General features: G+C 39.2%; 2 protein-coding genes across 2 annotated transcripts; one reads left to right on the forward strand and one right to left on the reverse strand.

The window, feature by feature from the left end:
• Window positions 1-1,181: 1,181 nt before the first annotated feature.
• Window positions 1,182-4,158, reverse strand: LOC307087318 (protein yippee-like 5). Its single transcript, XM_079752851.1, has 3 exons — window positions 4,009-4,158; window positions 3,407-3,585; window positions 1,182-2,760 (listed from the first exon to the last, which is right to left on the reverse strand). Exons 2-3 carry the CDS (start codon window positions 3,545-3,547, stop codon window positions 2,536-2,538), a joined length of 366 nt encoding a protein of 121 aa, XP_079608977.1. The 5' UTR covers window positions 3,548-3,585; window positions 4,009-4,158; the 3' UTR covers window positions 1,182-2,535.
• Window positions 4,159-6,586: 2,428 nt separating this feature from the next.
• LOC307087022 (phospholipase B1, membrane-associated-like) lies at window positions 6,587-18,473 on the forward strand. The gene is made up of 43 exons (XM_079752412.1): window positions 6,587-6,681; window positions 7,138-7,196; window positions 7,319-7,376; window positions 7,698-7,761; window positions 7,899-7,933; window positions 8,591-8,651; window positions 8,747-8,798; window positions 9,012-9,077; window positions 9,282-9,347; window positions 9,446-9,501; window positions 9,616-9,685; window positions 9,775-9,873; window positions 9,997-10,053; window positions 10,435-10,494; window positions 10,670-10,756; window positions 10,835-10,895; window positions 10,989-11,047; window positions 11,269-11,342; window positions 11,470-11,513; window positions 12,032-12,140; window positions 12,232-12,283; window positions 12,679-12,759; window positions 12,913-12,978; window positions 13,121-13,221; window positions 13,331-13,412; window positions 13,679-13,783; window positions 13,897-13,992; window positions 14,092-14,163; window positions 14,344-14,421; window positions 14,641-14,701; window positions 14,797-14,855; window positions 15,078-15,145; window positions 15,251-15,294; window positions 15,437-15,536; window positions 15,650-15,701; window positions 15,894-15,974; window positions 16,369-16,434; window positions 16,676-16,767; window positions 16,945-17,026; window positions 17,409-17,513; window positions 17,605-17,700; window positions 17,810-17,884; window positions 18,096-18,473. Exons 1-43 carry the CDS (start codon window positions 6,624-6,626, stop codon window positions 18,378-18,380), a joined length of 3,294 nt encoding a protein of 1,097 aa, XP_079608538.1. The 5' UTR covers window positions 6,587-6,623; the 3' UTR covers window positions 18,381-18,473.
• The last annotated feature ends 15 nt before the right edge of the window (window positions 18,474-18,488 follow it).

The following is an 18,488-nucleotide window of genomic DNA, read 5'->3' on the forward strand; positions in this document are numbered from 1 at the left end:
ACACCTGGCAACGGGGAGGGACAATGATGACACGTGGTTAGTACACTTGAGGTATAGTGGCACTTTATAAATATCTTCCAAGGGAATATGAATCATTGGCTAAGTATATATGCAATTATACGAAAAGTGTTTTTGTGTTTTTTTCCCCAGAATATCCCCTGATACAGGATAGAGGTTAGCAGCGTGAATCTGGTAGACGGGTCTGTTTCTTTTCGTTTTTATCAACATGTATCTGATAATCGAAGGTCGAACATAGGCTATTAATATAATGACTAGATTAAATTATTTATGGGGGCAATTGAAATTGATGAGTATTCATCACATATTGAAATAGAAACATAGGGTTTTGTTGTAGACTCATAAGTAGGCTACTTTAGAACTTTGCTGTTAACTGCATCTAGATGGCTTTTCAATGGCGTCTCCATCCCGGGGTCGGCATTTGGAAGTGTAAATGCCCTCTTCATATATTTGTCAATTGTTTTCGCATACTAGCCTCTTCGGTATACGGCTGGGCTTCGGACGTCATTAATGGTTCATCACTGCAAGCCTATTGTTGATTATTCCCCTGAGATGGCAGACGCAAGTCAGCCGTCTAACATCAACACTATAAATAACACCATGCACTGCCACTGTATTGATTAGAAACGCATCGACATGGCCTATTAAGAGCCAGTTTCAAACGCCAAACTTACTTCTCCCAAGTTGTATTTTGCACTGCAAGCTGTGTCACACTTTGTTCCGATTGCTTTTGTCATGCCATGTATTCAACACAATCATGTAATGTTACAATGATGGTTTTTCTTTTTTTAAAGTCTTGAATACGAAAGATAATCTAAAGCAAAGAGCCATAATAATTGAAATGAGTCATGCTTCTCAGCAAAAGCTTTAGAGGCACAATTTAGAGATAGGATAATTCCACATGTATGTAGGCCTAGATCTCATCCCGTTCGTCAATATCATACTGCCATCTAGCGGCCATCTCAGAATACGAAACATTTTGGATCTGTAATAACATTTGTATTTACATAATAAAAAAACTACTTATATTCCTATAAGGATAAAATTATTATGGATAATTTAAATTATTTAGAACAACTTGATACATTTCCTATGTATTTATTTACAAAATAAGACAAACCCAGCAGGACACAGGGTTTATTCAAACAAAGAGTAGGCCTATACACAGCAATACTGATGTCTTTATTCTGAAATAATCACAACAGAACTACTGCAAAAGCCTTAAAATCGTAATGTCAAGAAAATTATAGATAAAATCAAAATTATAAACAGTAATCATCCTGGAAAATAATCATTCTACAAACACTAACACAATAACAATATATCAATAAAATTATAAAAAATTAACATAAGTTATAACAAATTCTCTCAAATATATCTATTGCAAAGTACATTGTCAAATGTCCCAAACAAAGTCACCCATCCGCTTGGAAATCTTTTTTTTTTCTTTTAACAATCTTAATTTTGCGACACTTTTTGTACAACAGAGGCATGTAATTATGCCTCTAGCTTCATCTGTTGAAAAGCCAGTTGACTTGTTATACTCCAGTTCTGTTTTCTCCAGGGAACCATATTGAATATTACGGCCTAATGCTGTTTTGGTTTAAGCCAGTATGTCATTGAATGGGGGTCTGTCAAAAACGGACCCAACACACATTTTGTTTCCCTCCTTACACTGCAAGACAAAATGGCCGAATAGCGTATGATCCCAAAGTCAGAGCCCCTCAAAGAGACTTCTCCTCCCACCTCACACTCACAGTGGCTAAGAAATCCAAACAGAAGAACTGCAGCGATAACTGAAATTTGGCATGCAGAATAGTCTGAAATTTAAACAAGAATGGGCAAAGTAACGTACACATTTTACCATATAAACAATGAAACTCATCAAGTGAAGCCAGTCAATGCATCTTGCATTTATCACATACAGTGATTACTGTTTTAAGTGAGGAAAATAGGCTGTTTATATTATCAAGTGATATGACTGTAGATACTGACCCTGTATTACATTTCTCAACACATAGCAGAAATGTGTGTGTGTTAAGAGAATGGGATATTTGCTCTAACACTGTTGAGTAGTTACTTTGTAGTTTCCTGTTTTAAACTCTTTATACATCTCAAAAGGTGGTGCTGACATGACTAGTTGGATCATCATCGGACTGCAATTACACATGCATTTGAGTACACTGTAACAAATGTGGTGCATAGTGCAGTGTTGATATTCTGTGTGGACATGCACTTAAAAACAAGTCGTATTCTGCGTAAATTAGTTTCAGAAAATGTTAACTTGCCAACCAGTGTTCCGCTCTGCTGGAGTCATCGGTCATAGACAAGGGTAGAAGAGGTGGAGGAAGAGGAGGCGTGTGTGTGTGTGTGGCGCCAAGACATCGTCGACCACTAAGTCTGCAGAATGGCGACGTTCGGTGCGGAGGCAAAGGGAGGACGGTGGTGCTAGAAGGGGAGGAGGTAAACAGGAGGAGTGAGTTCTTCTCCGCTGTTCTGTCAAAGGGCTGTAGGGCCTCACGAGTTGTCGGACGGGACGTGCTCCTCGAAGCCTTCGCTCTCGCGGACCAGGGCCCGCTCCAGGATCACGCGGCCTTCCTTGTAGCGTTGGCTGTCCTCCGTGGCGAACTCGTAGATCCAGCCCAGCTTGCTGTTGCAGTTCTTGCAGCTCACGTCCCTCACCATGTGCCTGCCCGTGAGCATGACTCGGTCCTGTACCTCGCTGTACTGCAGGTTCACCACCTGCAGGTTTAAGGAGAGCAGTGGATATACATTGGTGGACAGTTATTCATGATTATGGGTTAAAGACACCCTGAATTAGACAAAGGAAATACTTAAAATCGAGAGGTTGTAACTTGTGTTACTTCCTCTCCTACCGCCGCTATTTCCTGACTTCCTCTGTGTATTGTTTATTTTAGCAGATGCTTTTATCCATAGCACTTTACACCGAATTCCGATACATCATACAGGTCATTGAGCAGGTAGAGGTTAGGCTGTTGTCCAATAGTCCAATTCCATAACAACTATACTATGCTGCCCCCTACTGCTGATTTTGCTTGTGTCTGACAAAGGCTGGCTGTCTTGGAAGGCTAGAAATTCCAGCCATCATATAATATGAGGCTTGATATAGTTCCTAGTTGACTAGTTCAAACACAGCTGGCTAGCATGTGTAATTACTTGTACCATCCAATCAAAATATGAAGGAACACCTTTGACCTTCTTTTGGACGAGTTTAGGAAATGAGACAGAAAATGAAATTGATTAAGTTAAGTAAGACTACAACAATAATATTTAAGTGATGATCAATAATAATCACAGACATTTATAAATCAAGCATTGGTCATGTGCATTTCTAAGACCTATTTAAGTTTCCACCACCACCATGCACCTTATTAAAGAGGAAGGCTCTGCCGGTGGCCCCGGTGAAGCGTGTGGAGATGAGCTCAGATCGATTGGTGAGGATGGTGTCACAGTTGGCACAGGAGAAGAGGCGTGTTCCACCGATGTGGTCGAGGAAGATGCGCCCCATTGTCCTGTCCGCTTCAGTGGGTCTCACTCTATTTATTGCTTTAAAAGGCAGTTAGTAAAAAAAAAAACATGCAAACCATATTAGTCTTCAATAAGAATAATTCAAAACAGTAGGGCTACATCTGTCTTTTCAACTAGGAACAAGGTACCCACTCAAAAATACTTGTCATGAAAATACTTGACAGTAGATGGCAGCTGTGTCGTTTTGTTTTGTTTGAGAATACATAGTTCCAATGGCAATCAATTGTAGAAACTTAAAAGGCGTTGGGTACTGTTAAAACTACAATACCAGGATAGTTTGCTAGGTTGTATTGTGTTTTTTTTATGCTTTTGCGTGTTAGTTTATGAATCGTAGTGATCTCATTATCATGACGAGCTCTTCCGCTAACTGGATGGCTACAGCTACTGACAAGAAGACAACAACCCCCAACGATCGGTAATCCCCGGAGAACGGTTCCCTACCTAGTCGAATGACTTCCCGAGTCGAATACTTGTTTGACCTGAAACGATGTCAACAATAAAGTTGTTATATTTTCGTGTCACTGCGCCGTTGTAGGGATCGTCGTCGTTGGTCGTGGCTTTGTTGTTCTTTTCCAGCTGTTCCTGCTTGCGTCGTGCTGCTCACTGCTACTATCAACATCCGGTCATGACGTCAACACTGCGACAGTCTTCCCTTTGTCCGCAAGGCGGCAGCACCGAGCCATGGAAGCTGTCACACAGAGTTGATCATCGTTTCCATGATCTACAGGTAATGTATGTTTGCCTTTAACACCAAAACCAAAATAGGCCTAATTGTTTCATATTGAGTCATCCAGCAGACGTTTAAACCAAAGTAACCTAAAGCGAATTGATAATCTAGGATGCCTGCAATTAGACTGCCATATCGCACCAATAATCTGTTGTCTTGGAATTTAGGACCCCTACAACCTTTTCCCTGGCCCCTTTTCTTTACTGGGGCTTATTTAAAATGATGTCAGAGTTCAACCGAAACCGGAATTACCAAGATAAAACTAATCGGAGTTCAGCCATTGCAACTCATTCTGTTAACCTAAAAGGGTCACTCACTCACAGGGTATCTCATCTAGGTTCAACCTTGGTTAATTCTTTCCTCGAAGTGGACACCGAAAATCTGTGGCTGGCTGTCGCAGCAATTTAATATGACCATCCAATCCTTTCATTCTGGCCGAATGAGGATTGGATTACCTTTCTGTCAATCTACATACACATTGCGCATAACCGGTGTCTTCCAAAATAGTGCGGTCTAGTCACAAGAATTGCACAAGAAAGTGCAGCCAATATTTGAAGTCCCACCTCTACCCAAAGACAACTTGCTACGCTACACAAAGTAAGAAAACAAAGAAAGTAGAAGAGAATGCTAGGACCAAAATGAGTTTGGCTAAAGCAATTGAGAGACAACATCTGTAGCCGAGGGTGCGCAGTGCCATTCATCAAGAGACCAAACCTTGTACATCGTGACATCACATCGCAACGACCGCCAAGGAATAGGAATGCATAGGAGCATAGGCATGTTATTGGTACCAATGGTGTTTTGGTAATTGTTTAGTAAATGAATCGTCTATTTGACATTATTGGCTGTTATTTTGTTTAGTTTGAAACTTCCTCAGTGTTTATCATGCGAGACGTGAGTGATCGTATCGTAATGCCAACAAAAAAATCTCATTATGAATTCTGATGTAACAGCCCTAAAGCCTTATCTGATGGTATTTAAGGACAACAAACTCAACAATACGGCGCCTCTAAAGACCATGCATGAGCAACTTTCTGTCAATAAGTCTGTAAAGTCTTTGTCTTTTTCAGACCTGTTGACAGAAAGTACACAAGTTTTCAATCTGTTGAGAGTTTTGGGTTAAGTTTCAAGATATTCTAACCTGTTGATGAATGAATTTATCATATTTTCAAAGGGTACAAGAACGTTTAACATGCTCACAAAGTTAGCTACGGATGAATCATATCTTCAAAAGGATGCATTTGCACCAATTCCTTTACAAAAGGATCAGGATGAAGGATTCATCTTCTGATGTGCCTCCCAAAAGTTGTATGGTCTTCTCATATATTTGACAAAATAAAAAGTAGTTAAGTAAGTAGATACTTTATTCATCCCCTTGTGGAAATTCAGGTGTTTAGTAGCAACAGAATGAATGGACAAACAGTAAAAGTCAACAAAATAAGTCAATGCAAGTCAATGCAAGTCAATAGAAAGTGAGCAATATTGCATATAATTAAAATTCCTTAAAAAAAGAGCATGAGGTTGATATAAAAATATAAAGCAATTGCACATTTCCTAGTGTGAGTTGGGGTGGGTTGGGAGAGAGCGAGGAATAGAGAGAGTCACGATAGGCCTCCACCCTCGCCTGAGGTGTTGTAAAGTCTGATGGCTGTTGGGACAGAAAGGATGTTCTGTACCGCTCCGTTCTACAGCTAATCTTAAATACTGATATTTAAGTTCTAGACTTCTGCTCAAAGCATCCTTAGACAAAGCATTGCGTTTTATTGAAGATGGCTCTTTTGTTTATATATTTATATATATACCCCCCTAAAGAACATTTTTTAAGTGGTATCAAGCAGTTACATTAGGTATAACAATGCAAATTTTCCAAAGCCTTAGATCCAGAAAAAATATATCCTTGGTCAAACCATTATATCAAATACTATCACTAAGTAACTACTAATTAATCCAAATAGAATCTACTCTTAATGCTTCAAACCTTTACCATAAAATTAATCAAATGTATGTTTGAGAGGAAGCAGTAATTTCCAATAATAGTAATAATAATTTAAAAAGGAATTGGGATTCAGTCACTGATTTAAACATTTCTCTACAAAGTTCAGAATTGGCCACACCTGCTTTTAAGGGTCCTGCTCCTCCTCTTTTTCTCCACCATATAAACACCACACAATGACTGGTCGGTTTATTCATATTTGGTGGACTTTCGTAAATGAACACCTATTTTTAAACATTTATTAGGTGTGGGCAGTGTTTTAAGATTTATTGGTTGCACATTTGAAGCCCTACATTTTGTGAGACCATTATTGTGGTGTATACCCAATACCCAAAGATGATGGTTAGGACACTTCTCAGGGTTTCTGTGCTGGTGGTGGCTGCTTATCTTGCAGGTAATATAGGTTATTGTTTCACACATGTTGCTTTGAAGAATATCTTTTCACCCATTATGCGTTGTCACAGTTGTGACCTTGACTGTATTGTACACTTCCTGCTAGTGCCAAGTGTTATGCTAGTTAGCTATCAGTATTTTTATATTCAATGTAGGAGCTGCTTAACAAATGTTTTTTTTTTAAAAGTCAAATATAAGTCAAGTTTACTGATACTGTATATGTATAGTTACGTTTATTTTCCAATTTTCACTTATATAGTTGCATAATAGTTACATTATTATAACCGATTGTTGTGTTTCTAGTTATTCATTGTTCTTACAATAACGTGTACTTACTATAATTGTAATTTGACGTTATCAGGGATAATAATAAGGAAATGATTATTATCTGGGTTGTCCTGTTTTCAAGTAACATTGTTAAATTAAAAATAATTTATATTAGAAATGCCACTTTTAGATGCTGGTGATATCACCCAATCGAAAATTCCGCGAGATGCATCAGGAATATACCAGAAGGTTTGGGTTTCATTATGTTGATGCTTTTCTTTGTTTGCAAATCCGAATATTAGTGTCATAAACAACATGGTTGGAGATATGCTTTTATTTAATAACCTACTATTGTTATTTTTCGGTTTCAGATTGAATATGAAACCCCATCCGAACCCGAACCTGCCTCTTTACCCCCACCGGACTCGGGTACATGTTTTAATACAAGATTACAATTATATAAACAATTCAAATTTACTGAGGCAAACGCTGTAACCAACCAAACACTAAAATCAAGTCACAGTGACAAGTGCTATCTCTGCTATAACACACTTTATTGTGTCTGGTGATGGTACAATAAACTTACTATAAAGACAAAAGAGTGCACTCAGCAACCTATGTTTCATTAGAGAGTTGTGTTTTTCTGATCTATTGCAGAATTTTAAACTACCCATTTTAAAGGTTGCGTCAGATCTTCATCCTACACTCTTTACATAATAGTGACTGTTCAATATTACTTTTAATCTCCAGTTGACTCTCTCAGACCGTCTGACATATCCCTGTTTTCTGCCATGGGAATACCAATATTACAAAGGTACGCCTCCAAAATACTTCAAAAAATCATCGGTGTTCGGTGTTCCAAATCATGTGTAATTTCATAAGTTTTTTGTTGTAAAGTAAGTGTTCATGTGCTTACAACTGAAGTTCATTGTGAACATTTTCCCCTCCTAGGTCAATGGCGAACAGAATATTAAAAAAAGTGGCTGGTAGGTCTGAATTTTCTTCTTTATGGCCGCCAATACGATGTTGTTTTTTGTTATATATAACATCATTGATGTGGTACAGCAGGGGATTCAAATGTCTATATATATAGTTGAAGTTATGTTGTCTATGTGAGATTATGAAGATATTATTGATACATATTTTAAATGGTTTAAACAATTGGTTTAATCATTATTAAGAGTGATTAATATGATTTTACAATAATATTTCACTATGATAGATATGTTATAATCTAAAAAATGAATTTGTTTTCATATCCATTTTGGTTGAACAAGTACATATCGGTTTCAAAATCTGTAACACTATGATCATCTCAGACACCTTCCTCAATGGATAGCTGACCTTGTCTGTTGAAAACTTTTTTTTCTGATGCAACGTGCGTCAACATTATAAACGATAAAGATAGTTTGAAATGTGTTTTTTATCTTTGTGAATCAGGCGAGGCCACAAACATAGGTCAACAATAGATAGTCCCAGCGACAAGGGAAAGGAAGAATAACTATCATAAAAAGCATAATCACTTATTTTAATGTCATGCCATATGCTATTACATTATCAGCATGTCTTTTCAATTAAATTGATTTCAAGAGATATTCTATACGGATAGGGGATAGATAATTATCTCTTTATCTCGTCTGTAGAGGTGTCTATCTTCAATGCTGACGTCTTCTCCTTGCCCTTGGATCTGGAATTGGATAATGGGTAACACACACACACACACATACACACACACACACACACACAAACACACACACACGCACACACACAAACACGTTTTTCTTTTCATTCCGATGCAGGAATCTGTTGGAGGAGGCTGACCGTGTTTCACACTCCCTTTCCCAGCATCAGGTTCGACTGAATCCCTCGTACCAATTACAAAAACTACATTCTGACAATCCTATCTTAAAGCTTTGGAGATTTAAAGATTTACCCTCTCATTCATAAAACAAATCCATTAAAACAATCAATTGTATATGATAGAACTTATGATAAATTCGGAAAATGTAAAACATAGGGTTGTTATTGAGATTCAACTCTGATTGATCTTCTATGTCCTTGCAGGCTACAGACTGGAAGTTTGTGTTGCTTTTTGTTCCGGCAGATTCTCTGTGGTCCCACACACAGCAGGTGAGATTCCATGCAGTCATGCTGGCTGCTTTTTCTAGTTTCAAACCAACTTACAAACAAACAATGAAAAGGTCAAGCGAATGAGAGACAGAGTAAGAAAGAAATGTATTGTTTTAAAATATCTATAAACTGAAGCCGTTCCAGTTTCGAGCTCTTGAGATGAAATTAAACCACAAAAAAAGGTTCTTCCCTTTTGTACCATAGGCAGCCATGGAACCTGAAACTATGGTGAGAGAGGTGGAGGCAGCGCTGAAGATATTGAAGAAAAAGGTATTACAGATGAAGAGCCCGAAGCGGTGATCACATGTTACTTATCAATGAATGCCCTCTACTTGTAAGTTATAATCATTTGAGTTTGAATCTTGCAGCTGCATCGCACATTGGTTCATACAGCTGTCTGGAGCGGGCCCATTGCATTCGAAAAGTGAGTGTTAATCATTTAGCATATACTCCTTAATCATAGAATGTTATTTATGTTACAAAGCTTTATTCAACTATACATACATGTGGTGTGTGTTTGTTTTTATCATATGTACAGCCACCAGCTTGCAACTGATATCAGCATGAAGCAACGAATCCAAAGAGCTTTAGATGTACAAACACTACAGGTACAATTGGATCACATTTAAAAGACTGATTCCCCTGTCCTATCAATGTGGATTTTGCTTCATGATTCAACCATCCCTCCGTTTTCTAGGACTCTCTTCAGCGTGCCATGGAAAGATTTAGTGAGCGTGAAGACTTTGCCGTCCTACTGCACCCAAAACCGATTATCTTGGGTCCAACCCTGGATTCAGTAAGAAGGGAACCTACAGGAAGCGTCCTGATTCTGTTTAACCTCTGTCCTCCCTGCTTTGTTGCATGTTACCACGAGAGACACCTGTGTATGTAACCAGTGCCTTGTTTTGTTTCTCCATAGGAAGAGTCCAACTTTGAAAACTTGAACCAACTAGCACTCCAGCTACTGGAAAACATGGTACATTATGTACAAATACATTATTTATAAGTTTGGTACACAGCAATCTACAGTACAATACACAGCGCTGTGTGATAACCCCACAAGGGTTTTGATCGGCGTTCTGTTCCTGGAACACAATGATGATTATGAAGCATAACGAATTGTCCTCCGCTAGAGATTAGATAAGAGTTTACTGATCAAGAGATTATCTTGGAAGGATTTTGAAATTCAATTACAGTTTGTTTACCAGCACAGATATCTATCTACATGAAAAAAACTGTATGTTTTATCGGCACAATCTAGCCTAGCTGGGCTGCTTCGGCTGCGTCCGATAACGCAGGCGTTTTATCTCAATAATAAGGTTCTTAAATTACCAATTAGGTCCTCTTGCGTCCACAGTTTCATTGGACACTCACAGGTGAAGCGACGGTCAAGGATAAGGATGTTGGCCGTACAGAGGTGAGAAGGGAGTTATTGAGATTATGTAACTCTGTTGCTTCTGTTATTCTTCTTTTGTTTATATGAGCCTTCATCTTCAGAATATAATAAAACGGAATATAGTATCACATTTCGAGTACAATTTCAGTGAAAATAATGCTATTGATTGTTTTCACTCTCTGTTTTACGGTATCAGGCCCAATTTCTGCGCACACAAAATAATTCTCCCAGAGAAAGGACAAAAACAACAACAGCGTACAGCAACACTTCCCTGATTGACCCTGTAAGTCTTGGTGAGCCTCTATGATGAACCTGCAGGGTTGGAACTGGCAATAATTAACACACATTCCTGTTCATGCAGGCAATGGGTACAGAGATGATCTGTGTGGATCGTGATCCTTCCCCAACCACCCCAACCTCGGGTACGGATTGCATTTCTTACCCTCATGTCAATAATAATAATTGTAATAATTATAATACTAAACCCAACTCCATTGTTTCTTTTGCGTTTTCAGTTCATGCACTTAGACCTGGAGACGTCAAAGTAGTGGCAGCAGTTGGAGACTCACTCACGGTCAGTGCTCCTCCGTTTGTATGTGTGTGCTTCTTTTTTGTGTGTGTTTGTTTATGTGTGGGTGTCAGGGTGGAGTTGAAAGAAGACGTCAAGCAGGAAGATGCGAAAATTATGTGATATTATCCAACAAATAGTGAGGTCCTTAGAAATTGCTATTGTATTGTTTACAGTCCTTGCTTATTATTATTAATTTGGCATCTACTGTTGATTTTTCTCTGCAGGCAGGTAATGGTGTCGGTGCCAAGACAGACAACCTTCTGCTAGTGGCGAATGAATACCGAGGTCTGTCATGGAGGTGAGAAAGCATACAGCAAACGTGCGTGCTTAACCGTTTGAGAGCACACAACAATGGATGAACCGAGGGGTTTTCCTCAGTTTTATGTCAATATTGACTTATAGTTTGAGTTTTTTCTTTTCTTCAGCATCGGTGGCGATGCCAATCTTGCCAATGTGACCACTCTGCCAAGTGAGTATTTCACTGTCACGATATTCATTTAGTTATAATTGTTGCTATTCTAATTGTTCATTTTCTTCATTTGTATTATAGGCATATTACTGTACACATCCACAAGGTTCACATTGCCACAAACGGGAACTTTCAATGTTCATATTATCTGCGACATATCTAAATAAAATATTCAAGACACAACAGAAGCTCAGATATAATTAATTGACCTTAAAGTAGTGTTTTATCATCAAATTATATGATTACTTAGTATTTGATAGATATAATATGGTTTAACTACTACAATAAAATAGTGACAGTTGACTTATCTCATGAAGAAATGCCCCCACTATCTGGTTCAGTTGCACTTGGTAGATAGTGACCCCCAATTTGACACTTCACTGCATTATCTACTATTCAACTATCAACAGGTATCGCGATGACCTTAAAAAGTCACCATGTCCACTGCACACATTCATTACTATGGGAAATTTGAAGTGGCTTGTCATCTTCCATTTCCCTTTTGAACCTTTGTCCAGACATCATGAAGGAGTTTAACTCAAATCTAACTGGCTGGGCTGTGGGGATCGGTGAAGAGAACGATCCTCAAGCCTTCTTGAACCAAGCCGTACCAGGGGCCAAGAGTGGGTAAGTTTTGCCCATGTGACCTTCTTTTAAACCATTATTGCCGTCTACCCCTACACTATGGCCTATTTGAATTTATGCCTTGTGTTTCCAGCGATATGGTGAAACAGGTGCGCACTCTAGTGGACAAGATGAAGAATGACACGGTGAGCATATTTGATTTGAATGATGTGAAATGTGATTTGAATGAATTTAAATGCAGGCAGACACAAACACACACAAAAACACCCACGCACACACACACACACACACACACACACATACAATATGTAACATTGAACCTGAGTATAATCTTAAGTTGAGTTGTTGTGATCACTTGCTTCCATCTTTGCAGCACACTGGGATTGTGTGGCAATATTGAGAAAAGTGAATGATGACACACAAAAACACAGAATTATTGTTTCAGCATGTTTCCTCAATCTCTAATGACATATCTTGGACAACTTTTATAATGAAGTTCAGTATAAAGTTTTTATATTGTACCTTTTAAGTTTAGTAAAGCCAAAAACATTGATCTATCTACCTTACCGCCTATATTCAGCGCATTGATTTTAAGAATGACTGGAAAGTGATCACCATGTTCATCGGGGGAAATGACATTTGTGACTTCTGCACAGACACGGTGAGTCAAAAGTTATTTCATAACTCATTTTGGAGAAACAAACCTGTGTTTTTACAGTCACATGTCAATAGCCATGCTATTGTCCTGCCATCACCCTATCCGGTATCCATCAACACTAATGGCTCCTCCCTACGTTTCACTGCCATCCTCCAGGTCTTTTTCTCGCCGGAGAATGTGGTGGGTCGTGTCCGCGAGGCTCTGGACATCCTCCATAAAGAGGTAGACTAGCAAGACTCCCTTCAGTGTGGATTGCATCCCATGAGACCCGATTTAACTTTCGCGTCTTCCTCATTAAGCTGCCTGTGCTCCATGGTGATCCCCCATTCATCGCCGCCATCGCTGTCCTATCTCACCCCCACAGGTTCCCCGGGCCATGGTGAATCTGGTGGAGCTAATGCACATCGTTCCTCTCCGCGAGCTGCACCAAGAAAAGAGCCTTAAGTGCCCCACCTTCTTTGTGAAGTACGTGACTATGCCGGGAACTTTGCTCCTCATTGTCCTCCTGTAGCACCAGTGTCTGTGCTTCAAATAGATTATGTGATTTATTTGTACCTCTACATGTCCTCTCCAGAATTGTTTGCCCTTGCATTCTGACCCCTAACAAGGGAACAGCGGAACTCCAGAAGGTTGAAGATATAAACCGAGCATACCAGGTAAACCACCACGAAGTACAAAACATTTTCTGATTATTATTCTTGTTTCCCCAGCCAATACTGCGGCTTCATTAAACAGATAAAGACATAAGTCATTCAAACTATGAACATAAAGTATACAGCTGACTCCCAGTCAAATGTTTCTGGGTTCAAACCTCAATGTCTTCAATATGCCTGATACCTTCCTGTTCATTAATGTATTTCTTAGTGAAATGTATTCTCAAAGTAAATCAAATAAGTTCCTGAATGATCATTTGTCCATCCAGAACGGTATGAGGAACCTTGTTGACTCCGGTCGCTATGACACCCATGAGAACTTCACTGTGGTGCTGCAACCTTTCTTTCGGGAGGTCATCATCCCAAGGCTAGAGGTAAAGACTGATATTACGGAATGTACAGGAACACTATGTGGTTAGAATTTAGATGTCCCCCTATTTGTCATCATCACTCTCGCTCACCATCTACCCCTGCATTCATTCTAAAGGACGGACGCCCCGATCGCTCCTATTTCTCCCCAGACTGTTTCCACCTGAGCCAGAAAGCTCATACACTGATGGCTCTTGCACTTTGGAACAACATGGTATAGTACTCTTTAACAATATATATTAATAATAAGAGATGGCAAAACGTATATTTATTTCAAATCGAAAAAACTAAATAAATTCTCCCATTGTCCCAGATTGAGTCCGTTGGCAACAAGACTTTTAGCCAAGACTTCACTGCTGGAGTTGATTTGAAGTGTCCTTCAAAGGTAATAACATATGTCTATATGAACCACATACATACATATTCCTCCCACGGGTTATATGAAACAATATAGAACATATTCCGCCATGGGTTCTTTTCCATGTAAGAGAGGATGATCTGTCTATTGTTTTGTCATGTCGTCCTATGGATGTTTTGTTAGTTTTGTGTGTTTTATGATCATCAGGAAATGCCGTTCCTCAGGACGGCTCAGAACAGCGACTACGTCTACCCTGGCCCTCAACCCAGTCCTCCTCCTGTTACGGTAGGCCTGCCTTTCTACTGTGATATTATTTAATTATTTATTGTTAGGTTCAATGTTACATATTTAGCATGGGTAGCCTTAGTGGGAACCAAATGCCATGCTATCTAGCATTTTAGGTACAAAAGACCAAATTCCTGCCACATTTCTCTCCGTTGTCTCTCTTATAGGCTGGTAACTCACATTCTACTACTTCTGCTAATAAGCATCTTCTTCCTTTAGAACTGGGGCAGTGATTTCACCTGCACTAACACCGCTCCCTCGGACTCTGTGCCTGCTTCGGGTGAGAAGGCACCACTTCACCTCAGATATGACCTGTAGTGGCATTGAGTAGAAAGTACAGAGAGAGGGGGCTTGAATGGTGTTTATGTTTTGCAGTGCATAGGTTGCGACCTGGCGACATCAGAGTGGTGGGCGCCATGGGCGATTCGTTAACGGTAAATATAGAACTACGACTAAGAATATTTTGACACGTCTTGTATGTGTGTGTGTCTGTGTGTGTGTGTGTGGGGGGGGGGGGGGGGTAGTGTGCATGCGTGTGTGGGTGTATCTTCGTATTTGTGTGCGTTATTCTGCCGTTCTGTATCTATAAAAGATTTTTCCTAGCGGATTCCGATGTAACATGTTATCCGTGTGTGTGTTTGTGTGTTTGGATACAGACTGGTTTTGGGGCTAAGGCTACAAACATTCTTGCACTGTTTACTGAATACAGAGGTGTTTCGTGGAGGTGAGACTGAACAAAGTACAAATGCAATCAGAAGAAAAACATAATAATACATGTTATGATAACATGACGACATTATTTATTTTTTTCTGTCTGTTTATGAATTAGCATTGGAGGTGATAAAGCCCTTGAGACCGTCACAACATTACCCAGTGAGTCAAATTCTTTGCAAGAATCCACAAGTCAATCAAAATACTCAGCACTAGACGACAGACTTTCTTGCCTGATTCCATGAATTGAATCCAAAATGTGTACGTCACTTATGCAGCAGTATCCCCTGGTTTCTGTCTTTAGACATCCTCAGAAAGTTCAATGCCAACATTAAGGGGATGTCGAAGGGCTGGGGAAAAAGGCAGACAGGCTTCAACATGGCTGAGCGGGGAGCTGTGGCGTCGTGAGTGAATGTCATACGACATATGATATGACATATCATACGACTCAAGTCATACATGTCCCATATTAGTCCACTGTCATCACCTCATATCATAACATGCTTCATGTTTACAGTGACTTCCCAGCGCAAGCCAGACGGCTTATTGGAACCATGAAAAACAATACAGTAAGTGTTGATCTCTCTCTCTCTCTCTCTCTCTCTCTCTCTCTCTCTCTCTCTCTCTCTCTCTCTCTCTCTCTCTATCTCTCTCTCTCTCTCTCTCTGTCTCTCTCCAAACAGAAGAGACAGTAGAGTTTTTCTATCTAAATGACCCCTCTCGTTCTCCATGTAAATACGTGTGAAATTGTGTTGAAACAGGCTGTGGACTTTAAGAATGACTGGAAGCTGGTGACCCTCTTCATCGGAGGGAATGACCTGTGTTCTTACTGCAATGATAGAGTGAGCTCACCCTCCATCCATCATCAGCTTAACCCACACAACATCAGTTAGGAAAGTTAGAAAACACTTTTTATATTGTTTATATTGTATTCTGGGTTTCTTTTCTTTTTTTCAGTCCTCTGTAATTTCAATTTTGCTTTTGTTCTTCCTACAATCATCTTCTAGTAATTCCAATATCACCCTACTCTGATATCACAGAATAGCATCAATGTAAAATTAGCCATCTTAATGTGGTTGTGACCATATTTGCCATAGCCATTGCTGTTGCTAGAGTTTCATAAAAATATAGGATATAAATATGCACTTCTGTTATGGAGGATGTTTGCGTTGTAGTTGACGTTAAAATAATCTTAAAGATGTGTAAATTTGTTTTCTGTTTGGAAAAACCACATAGGCTGCATTTTCAACAAAGAACTACATTCATCATTTAAAGACGAGCTTGGACATCCTTTACAACGAGGTAGATTTTTTAAAATATTTATGTTAAAATATTAAATATTAATGTTTGTTTGCAAAAAGATTGTATGTTAAACAGTATTGTGTGTAAAAAAACAATGTATCAACATATTTCCTCCATTTCAGTAGAGGTGACATGACATTAGTCAAATTGAATAATAAATATTAATAATAAATAGGAATATAATGAGGAGCTGTGTAAAATGTTGAATTAACACACATTATTTTTGTTATTACGTCTTTAGGTCCCCAGGCTACTGGTTAATGTGGTGGAAGTCCTAGAATTTAAGGCCCTTCGCAAAATAAAAAAGGACGCTTTTTGCAATTTCATTCAAAAGTATGCTATTAATTAAGTTCAAGATACTGCATCAATGGATGAGGCACTCAAAATATACACTTATAGTTACATTGGTTTTAAACTTTTCATTATGGCAAATATACATTCTATATTTGTTGTTGCTGTAGTTTTCCGTTTAACTTTATTCTTTATTCTCTTTTTCTTGTCTGAGCACAGGCAGGCTTGTAGGTGCTTTTTGGAACCGAGCGATGATTCCCCCGAGCTTGCTGAAATTAAACGCGTCAACCGGGATTATCAGGTAAATTTTATCAGAAGATCGATTGGTTTCTCTACCAGCTAGTGTTCTAACCATGCGTGTAATGAACGAACATATATGAAATTTAACTCACTTTCAAATATCTGTCTTTACTGTTCTGTCCATAAAAGCACAAATAGTCTCTAAAACAGTCAAATAAATACATTAATACAAAAGTTTTTTTTGTGGTTATAATATATATTTTAAATTTGGTTAATTATTTTCGATTATATTTTATTCTATAGTATGTTTTGTAAATACATATATTTGTGTGTGTGTCACGATTGATATATATATGTATCCCTTTTTTTGTGGTATAATATGATTTTCTGCTGGAATGCAATGTTTCATGGTCTAATAGTTTTGTGTTTGGTCGTCCTCCAAGAGAGAGACGGAGAACCTGGTATACGGAGGACACTACGATGGCAGGGAGGACTTCACCATCGTGGTGCAGCCCTTCTTCAGAAACACCATCCTTCCCTTGAACTCTGTATGACCTCCAGCACATCCAACACTCACACAGACACACACACACACTAACCGCATTCATGCAATTGATGATGACGATGTGTCGTTTGCAGGAGGGGAAGCCAGACGCAAGCTACATGACGGTGGATTGTTTCCACTTCAGCGAGAAGGGCCAGGCAGACATGGCCAGCGAACTGTGGAATAACATGGTAATGCTAGCAACTAACCGCTAACTTATCAGATAGAATCTTGTCCTTTTTCTTTTTCATAGCCTTCAACTGATTAAGTGACAGTAACATTTTTTTGTCTGTTTCATAGTTTGAGCCTGTGGGCAAGAAGCAGACGTACAACAGTTTCAAAAGTACTAGGAACGTGGTCAAATGCCCTGCTGAGGTAAAAAAATACAAAAACAGACACATACATTAATGCATACATGCATTAATGCATACATACATGAACACACACACACACACAAACACACACACGAATATACATATATATATATATATATATATATATATATATATATATATATATATATATATATATACATGCGTATGGTATATACGTACATACCATGAAAAATATCCTTTGTGTCCCACAGGAGCATCCTTACATCTTCACAAGAGTCAACAGCTATTCCATTCCAGCCACTACCCCAGGCCCCTCGTCGACACCCATGCCCAGCTCAACCACCCCTGGATCTACGGCCACGCCTATCTACTCCAGCTGCCCAGGCAGTGTGCCTGCCTGGGCAGCTGCTGTCCTGACCGTGGTGGGTCTTCTCACTGGCTGTGTGCTCACTTGGCTCCTCCTCAGCTACTTACAGAGGAAGAACCGTCAGAAGAGAAAGATGTTGGAGTCTGTGATGAATGGCACCAAGTTTTAAAGCACTGTCTGTGTGTGTGTGTGTGTGTGTAAGTGGGGGGGGGGGGGGGGGGTTACAACAATAGCATTTAGCTAGGAAAGTAACCTTGAAACTATAATGGTAAAAAAA

Source organism: Pollachius pollachius (assembly GCF_949987615.1).
Source record: "Pollachius pollachius genome assembly, chromosome: 15".
Classification (NCBI taxonomy): domain Eukaryota; kingdom Metazoa; phylum Chordata; class Actinopteri; order Gadiformes; family Gadidae; genus Pollachius; species Pollachius pollachius.